This window comes from Mesitornis unicolor, unplaced genomic scaffold, assembly GCF_000695765.1.
Source record: "Mesitornis unicolor isolate BGI_N332 unplaced genomic scaffold, ASM69576v1 scaffold1145, whole genome shotgun sequence".
NCBI classification, from domain to species: domain Eukaryota; kingdom Metazoa; phylum Chordata; class Aves; order Mesitornithiformes; family Mesitornithidae; genus Mesitornis; species Mesitornis unicolor.
Window position 1 is genome coordinate 18,864 of NW_010187271.1, and position 9,217 is coordinate 28,080.

Below are 9,217 nucleotides of genomic sequence, written 5' to 3' on the forward strand. Positions count from 1 at the left end.
CAAACCAGACTGTCCCCATCCAAACCCTTTCAGACGGGCCATGACAAAGCCAGTCCTCCAGACACCAATACATTCTGAGACTGTCAGGTAGCAACTTCAAACTTGGAAGAAAAGGAAGAAAGACACAGGACAAGAGGGGGAGAACCGTTATTCCTCCCACTCAAGGTGAAAACAGAGACACCAAATAAGAACCAGGAGCTACAGCTTCCCCAAGAGACCTCTTCTATTGGCATCACGGTGTTCAGCTTTAGAGAGCAATCCAGTGCAGGGGCAGTCAGGCACCCCACTCCTCTGCCAACCCTTAAAACAGGATGAGGAGGGGTACATGAGCAGGGCATATCCTGGGCAAATGCACCAGTGCTCAGGTAGAGAGGGATCTGCACACAGTAGAAAAGGATCTTGGAACCTGCTGGCCCCTCTGCCATGCAGCCAGTCCTCTTTTCCTCAAGGCCTCAGACTCCCTCCCTCCCTACTGAGGAGGTTGCCTGCTTTGGACAGATCCAGTCGCTTACTCTGAGCTCTCTTCTACCTCCTTTTGTTTCTTCTTCTTCTTCTTCTTGGTGCTGGTCTCACTGGTCTGTGAAGAGGTTGGAGAGGTCAGGAAGGAATCAAAAAGGAATCTCCCACCACCCATTTCAGGAGGAACAGCCCCACTCCAGACACAGTGCAGGCTTCTCCATGGCCACAAACCTCCCTCACGATCATTTAAACACACAGACTGCCAGCTCTGTGCCAGACACTGTCCTCCCACCCAGGCCTGTTACAGAGCAGAGAGGTGGCCTGGCAGGAACATGCACCCACAAACCACTCCAGGGCACAGAGGGCTGCTCACCCCATCCCTGCCCCACTGCAGATCCATCCCCACAAGCCTCACCTGCCTGATCTCCCACCACCCTCAACCAGTTCAGTCTACAAATGCACACCTTCTCTGCCTGTGGGGAGCCTGGCACTTTGGGGACATGTGCAGCAGGATGCTGATGCATTTATCCCGGAGGTATTAAGGAAAGACAGCAATCTCTCCCACGCTTGGACCGTACCACAGCAGCACCCTGTTACATACCGCTTCTATTTGCTCTCCTCCACTCTCAGCTGCTTCTTTGGCCTTCTTCTCTTTCTTCTTCTTTTTCTTTTCCTTTTTGCTCAGTTCCTCTGGTGGTAGAGTGGCAGGGGATGGTGGGCTCACAGCCTCCTCGCTTTCACTCTCTGACTGTCGCTTCCTCTGTTAGGGGAACACATCACGCACACCATCTTCCAAAGGAGCTCAAGTGATGGGAAAACCAGTGCATGCCCATTGCAACTATTTTGCCTGATTCAATCAAACTTTGGTGCATGCCCGTTGCAACTATTTTGCCTGATTCAATCAAACTTCACAGTTAGCAATGCTTTGAGTGGGGGGGTAGCCTACAGTGGTACCCTCCAGCATATGCTATCTAGGATTTGCTTCTGCCAGAATTGCACCCCATATTTCTCAGTGCTTCCTGAACCCCAAAAGCTCTAGAGTTTGAAACAATACTGCGCCTTTCCAAGTGCATGCACAAGCCCTGACTTAGATCCTTAGATCACGGCACAAGCCCTGACTTAGGGAACTTCAGTTGCAACTCTCCTGGTTTCCCTGGGATGGAATCATAGATTCAAATTTCCCATTCAGGAAAGCTGCATTTTTGAGAAGACTGCAGCACTCGAGTCAATGGGAACAAAGTTGATGCTTCCCTGTTCAACATAACAATCACATTTTTGCTGAAGCTGTTGCACTTGCAGTGTTTATTATCTAACATTCACTGTTGGGAGCACACAGCCCATGACTACTATATGAGCCACAGGCTCATATACACACTTTCTGCATTATTGTTGTTCCTATTATTAAGTTTAGTTTATTTCAATCATTAAACTGTTCCTGTCTCAACCTACAAGTCTTCTGACCTTTCTCCTTTGATTCTCTCCCTCACTCCACCAGGTAGGGAGTGAGTGAGCAAGCAGCTGTGTGGTGTTTAGCTGCCTGCCTGGTTAAATCACAACAGCAACTCTTGCATGCACGTTTCTGTCACTGTCTGTAGTTTCCAGAAAGGTTCTCTGGCACAACAAACCTCTATTGTGGCTCCATACAACATATTTCCTTGAATGCTGCAGCATGTATGCCACAAGTCAGAGCTCCTCATTGTCACACTGTGCTATCAGACTTGCACCCTAAGGACAGCATCCCAGAGACAAACACCTGGGGTAAAGCCCTGGGTCATCCTACAGCTAAGCTAGCTCACGGGCCATGCAACCACAAAATACTTCGGGGCACCAGACTCCCAAAATACAGAACACCTTCTCCGGTAAACCAACCAACCAAAGCAGCCTGATACCGACTGACTAAAGGAACCGGCATGTATCCACTCTTTGTAAGTGCCCAAACAACCTTACATCCAGAGAGCACTAACGATACTCACTTTTTGAGGCTTCTCCAGCTCTGAAACAGCTTGGGGAACAGTAGCTGCCACTTTCTTGGAAGCATCCCTGAAAGAGAAGATGCCCAGGCTGAGCAGGAGAGCCGCTGCACAAGCACAAAGCTCTGCTCCCCTCACAATGACCTCCATAACCCACACCAGGCACTGGGTGAGGAGACTGGTGTGGGGAAGACCTGCAGCCTGCACCAGGACCAGCTGGGCTGGGCAACAGCAAGGCCTCCCCCATTTAATTTAGCAGACTGACTCCCTCTAAAACCACAAGCACAGGCTAGAAAGGGATAACTGTCTGCTCAAGGCCTTTCCCTCCAGTGCTGTGCACCAGCAGCATATTCCCTGGGACTGCAAGAAATGCCACCGCGGGAACCACACACCCCACACCCACCTGTAATCCACATACTCCTTCTTCCAGGAATCCGGTGTGCTCTCATTGGGCTTTCCATGCTTGTCCAGCAGACCCTTCTGGATCATCATCCTCTTCTTACTGGCCTGAGAGCAACATGCAACAAGTCAGACTGCAGCTCCAGGGAGGAGAAATCCCCCATGGGGTTTCAGCAACTTGGACAAAGAGGAGGTAATCCAGGAACAAGCCAAGTCAACAAAGACAGCATTACTGAGTTAACACTTCTCCAAAGACCTTCTAACGAATCACACAAAACATCCCCTGCACAGCAGCCTACAAATCTCAGACAGGAGGCATCTTTACTGGTAAAAAAGGTCCAATTCTGGGGGGAAGTATCAGCAGCAGAATGACTCTGCACATCATGGAGCTCAGATCTGCGACTGGGTATCTTGAGCTTAATGACCTGCTGCATTTCAGCTGAACCACTTGAGCTGCAAATGCAAGGCTTTGCTAAAGACTCTAAGACGCCTGAACTGGCCCACATTGCCTCACTTTTACTATGAGACAGATGTGCAAGCACCCCACAACTTTCTCCATTTCACCTGAACGACAGGAATTGAGTAAGTCATAGCAATTTGATACTGAGTTTTAAGTTTGAGCTGCATCACTCGCCCCAGTGAAACACCAGTCTGGCTGCAGTTAGGCTATCACTGCTGCCCTGCTGATTTCCATGGCTATCACATGCTTGAGATAGGAGATGAACTGAACAGGTGCTCCAACTGCTCCTGTCCTTCAGACACAATTTAGTGTCTCACAAGACAGTCTGCATTATGGCACAGTGATTGTTGCACCAGAAAGGAAAGCAGCTCCTTGCCCAGCCCGTCCAGAGCCATCAGTATGGGGTGATAGATGAAGGTCATCTTTGCACAGAGTGCTAATGCCATCCACTTCGCATCATTTGGCTCTTTACCAGAGGAAAGCACTGGTGCAGCTGTGCCCGAGGGGCCCAGAGGCCCACATCCCAACACCTGGGCTCCCACTGCCACCCTGGGACTGAGCGTACCCCCCCACCACTCACCTTGGGACCGAGACCCCATTTGCGGGGATACGTGTCTCTCTCCATGATCACTCTCTTGATCTTCGCCACAATGCCGTGGTCGCAGGTAGAAATGACTGCTGTGGTCATCAAGGCAATGGCTGCAGAAGCAGGGAGAGTTCATTAATTCTTTAATGGCAGAACTGGGACAGCAGCACAAGAACCTCATGCACTCAGCCTGTTCTCCCCTCTGTCAGCACAAAGAGGGGCAACACTCCCCACCAGTGCCATTTCACCACAAAACCTCAATGAAGCTAAGTTCTGGAGTAACAAACCCTTCAGAGAGCTGCACCACTCAAAGGCAGCAACCACATCAGTCATGGATTAACCACACCATAAGCACAGGCCTCTCTGGCTTACACCAGAAGACCAGTTCTGGGTCAGTGACCACAGTAAGACCAACCATTTCCCAGAGCAGCACCCTCACCACCACAGCATGGGGAAAAGCTTTGTGAGCAGCTGCTGGAACACTTCCAGGCAGCTGAAGAAACCATGTCACTACAGAAAGGTGCAGTGCAGCTCCTTTGTCAGCTCACAAAACCTCATCAAGCCAAACTAGAGACCAATCCTACCAATAAATCACGTTTTTCTTGCCAAGTCCCCAAGATGACCAGAGTGCAGGCAGTACAAACACGGTGGGACAGCTTGGCTATTTTACACCTCCAAGGCTCTTCAGGTCCCATAGGTATGGATGGAGCATGAGGCTGTGTAGCACCGAGCACCATGACAGACCATCTGTACAGTGTGCTAGCACCTGCCAGCTACACAGATTCTTTGAAGATGCTGGTTAGAACAAAGCACCCTTTTAAGTCACTCCTTTGAGTCATAGAAGCTGGGAGTTGCTCCATTCCTGTTACACTGATCTGCTCAGGAAACGTGATGTGCAGGCAGTAGTATGTGATCAGACATCATCCCTCATCTCAGTGAGGATGGAGCCTCCCAAGAGGGGCTCCAACCCTGCCAGCACCACTTCACTCCTGCAGGCAGCCAGCCACACACCACAGCAGCCCCCAGGAGGACACTGGGAGACTGGAGGGCCTCTGGAGGCTGCACAGCACCCAGACCCTAGAACAGGAATCGGGGTGCTGCAGGAGTGCAGCACCACTGCACTCAGAGAATGGATAAACTTCATCATCACCTCACACACAGAGCACACCTGAGCATCACGCAGCTGAAAACAGGCTGAGGAACTCTTCAGACCTTGCCAAGGACTGATGAAGCCTCTGTTTCTTAACATCCTGTCTAACACTAGCTGCCTTGGGCCTTGCTAACCCCCAGTCCCCATCAGGAAGCACTATTTAAACCTTCTGCCCATGGGGACTCACTTGTTGTGCATTCACTGAAGCACAGTGTTATTTCTGCAGTTAGTTGGGCACAAGGAGTGTCATACCTAGGCAAATAGCTTCTCCTTTCGTAGTGATGACAACAATCTCCTGATTAAGCTCAATACCATCTTCATACCTCAGGACACCAGGCAGCATGATCTTGGCTCCATAGCAAATGGCATTAACCTAAAAACACAGGGAACAGGCAGATATAAACCTTATAGAAGCTATTAGAGAATAAAAACAAGGCAAGAAGTGCCTCTAATACTTTGGCTTTCCTTTGCCATTACTGCCCCAGCAATAACAGTCCCACATAACTACTTCTTATTGGACACTATATAAAACTTCAGGGCTTTGAAAAAAGCCAGCAAAGCAAAGCACCTATCACAACAAACATGTAAGGCAGATCTCTTATAACTGTCAGCATCCTCCTGAAGTGAGAAGAGCAGCTTCTCTGCCACTCTGTTCTTGGCTCTTGCATCTCACTGCTGATCTGGCAGTGGCCCATACTAGGTCCTACATGGCTCACAATCAGGACAGCAGATCCTGATCCCTCATTTATTATATTAGCTGTACAAGTCAGGAGGACACTTTGCAGTCTCTGGCTGCCAACTGGCACCATCTCAGGAACTCACCGCACTGTCTTTCACAACTATTCGCTTGTGCGAAGTCAGCAGTTTCTCCAGTGGCAGGATAACTCTTCGCAGGTAGCTGTCATCCTTGTTGTTGTCGTACTGCCACTGCGCATCCAGCACATCATGCAGAGTCACTATGTTGTCCTGCAAAGACACAAGCCCTCTTAACTTTAAAAGAAGCTGAGAGGAGACACAGCCAGGACAGCTGACCCAAACTGACCCAAGAGATATTCCACGCCATAAAGACATCATGCTTAGTATATAAGGGGAGGGCAACTGGCCAGGGGGTGTGATCACTGCCTGAGGACTGGCTGGGTATCAGTCAGCAAGTGGTGAGCAGTTGCTCACTTGTTTTTATTATCTTTTACTTTTTCCTTGTCTTATTACTACAATTTATGATTATTATTAGTAATTATTATTGTGTTTGTTATTAAATTCCAATCACTGAACTGTTATTATCTCAACCTATGAGCTTTCTTATCTTTTTCTTCTGATTCTCTCCCCCATCCTGCAGTGGGGTGGGGTAGGGGAGGTGAGCTGCGTGGTGCTTAATTGCTGGCTGGGGTTAAACCACAACGCAAGGAAAGAAGTTAGTTGTGGAGTTCAGACAAGCAGCAGGATACAGCTACGACCTGACTGAAATGACTGTTTAAAGACCACACAAGACTGCATCTCCCAGGCTCATTTCGATGAAGCACATTCCCTGCATGGTACCCTGACATCAAGCGGTCACAGATGGCTAAGCAGATTGCTCACATGCCTGAACTCGTGGCACACATGTGGTTTGTAGGCTGAGAAACACAGGTGGCCTAAAACAAACTTTCAGTCACCATGGTGCACTTCCCAGTCACTCACTGTCCCAAAGTTTAATTACCAGAACAGGGAAAACACCCTGAACTGAACTCAACACCTTGGTTACAGGCTGCCTATGACAAGAGCTCCCACATTTTCAAGGCTATTCACAGAACTCCTTCCAGCCACCTTCTCCTAACACTGTAAAACTAATGCGGTTCCAAGGAACTCTTGCAAATCTGACAATTTCAGATTTGCTGGTTATAGAGTTTCCACTCTACCTCCTCTCCCAGGATGCCTGAGCGTACTCTGCGGAGCTCCTGCATCTGGCCCCCCACACCGAGCAGCAAACCAAGGTGAACACAGAGCGTTCGGATGTATGTGCCTGCTTCACAGCTCACCCAGAAGATACCTGAAATGTAGGACAGGGCAGAAGAGTATTTAAATACATATCCAGAAATGAACCACATCTCCAAGAGAAGCTGTGGGCCCAACCCTTCGCAGAGCCATCAGCCTGGGGTGATAGATGAAGGTCATCTTTGCACTGAGTGCTAATGCCATCTAATTGACATCATTTGGCTCTTCAAAGGACACAGCAGTACAAAAAAAATAGATAGGATTTGCTTCTCAGCACAACAAAATAATGCACGAAGCAGTTATCCTTGATGGTGCTGAGGATTTATATCTTAAGACATCTACTAACAATAGGAAGAAGCCCATTTCACAGGAAATAACAGCTCTCAGCTTAATAGGAAGAAGGCAGGAAAGCCCCATTTTACCTAATCTTCTCTCAGGATCATACTCCACCAGTTTGCTCTCATAGATGGTTCTGACTCTTAGTTGTCGTTTGACAGCAGCAATGACGGGTGGTCGCTGAAACAGTGCGCCTGTCAGAGTTTCTATTGCCTGAAGGTAAAAGCAGAAGTAGTAACACTTCACACCTGTGCATGAACATGGGGCACCTTGGGGTCTCCAGCAACTATGACCACTTACAGAAGTCAGAAACTATAAGGTTCATTTGGTGTTGCCACATTTAATAAAGACAGTTTGAACCAGTGGTGTGGTCATAATGCTACCCCAGCTCCCAGTGAGCACAGCTCAGACTTTTTATCAGGTGATAGTATGTGATCAGACATCATCCCTCATCTCAGTGAGGATGGAGCCTCCCAAGAGGGGCTCCAACCCTGCCAGCACCACTTCACTCCTGCAGGCAGCCAGCCACACACCACAGCAGCCCCCAGGAGGACACTGGGAGACTGGAGGGCCTCTGGAGGCTGCACAGCACCCAGACCCTAGAACAGGAATCGGGGTGCTGCAGGAGTGCAGCACCACTGCACTCAGAGAATGGATAAACATCGTCATCACTTCACACACAGCACGCACCCGAGCTCTGCTTCTATCCTCTTTGTCTCCCACCAATACTGAACACAGCATGTAAAGTACCAGCATGGCTAAGGGCATGCTGAAACTTACCCTGGCAAGCTGAGCCTCACTCTCAATTGCATTGTGCAGCCGAACAATTCCCACATACTCTTTGCCTGAAAGAACGACAAGAGCAGTCAGGAGTGGCCACTTGCATTTAATGTTGACCTCAAGGTCCGTACTGCTTTACAGCCACGTATCCACAGAGCCTTGAAATTTTCACAACCACCTCTCCTAGGAAGCACTGTTTACTGTGGAGTTGGTTATTCTTCTAACAAAATCAATCTAAGCTACATTTATTTCTTCGCTAGGTTTTACTTCACTGGACTGGTACAGGCTGAGGCCATAAGTTCAGTTACTACGTGAAACCAGTCTGTCAGAAGAGTTTTTGCTGACTTTAAAACAGCACAGGCCCCAGAGAAGCAACCAAAAAAACCTTGTAACAGCACTGATGCACCCTCACTGGCTTGGATCAAGACAGACAAGCAACCTTTAAACTCAAGACACTGATGACCAAGCCCTGTGAAAGACTGGAAATCTCCGTTTTGTCTCCTTCTGGAGACAACTCCACACCTCCCCAGTCACTGAGACTGTACATGGTCCTAGGCAATACACATACCTGCGCTCTGCTGAGATTTGACCAGTCGTGTTGCCCTCTCAATGCACACAATGAGGCACCCGGTCACCTTAGGATCCAGAGTGCCACTGTGTCCAGTCTTCTCTACTCGAAGGATACGTCGGATCCATGCAACCACCTCATGGGAAGATGGATTGGAAGGTTTGTCAAGGTTAATAAAGCCAGATCTGTAGAGCAAGATGATGGAGAGCAGGAGCTAAGCATCAGGGCAAACACAACAAAAGCACAACAACTTTGACCACATTTGTCGTAGCTGCAAAAAAATGTTATTTCTCTACAGCCAAATAAGTGATGAGCCTCACAGCTGCTCTCAGCGAGCACACCAAGTGGCTCTGTGCACAGCAAGCGATACATCCCACAGTCAAACAATTCTCTTCTCCCCAGGCTGTTCACTACTACCCTGCACTTAAACCCAATCAAATGCTGCAAACAAACTCCCAGCAGGGCAGAGGACCTTCCATAACACCCCAGAAAATTCCTCAAGGGTCCATGCACAGAATCACAGAACGTTAGGGATTGG

General features: G+C 48.9%; 1 protein-coding gene across 1 annotated transcript; it reads right to left on the minus strand.

Annotated features, from left to right (window-relative positions):
* Positions 1-430: 430 nt before the first annotated feature.
* On the minus strand, positions 431-8,864 carry DKC1 (dyskeratosis congenita 1, dyskerin; the record flags this gene model as incomplete). The annotated part of the gene is made up of 11 exons (XM_010185371.1): positions 431-577; positions 1,061-1,219; positions 2,433-2,499; positions 2,833-2,936; positions 3,869-3,987; positions 5,277-5,397; positions 5,847-5,990; positions 6,920-7,050; positions 7,418-7,544; positions 8,112-8,176; positions 8,680-8,864. Coding segments are annotated over 11 exons (1,291 nt in total), but the record flags the coding sequence as incomplete, so codon positions are not given.
* Positions 8,865-9,217: the final 353 nt, after the last annotated feature.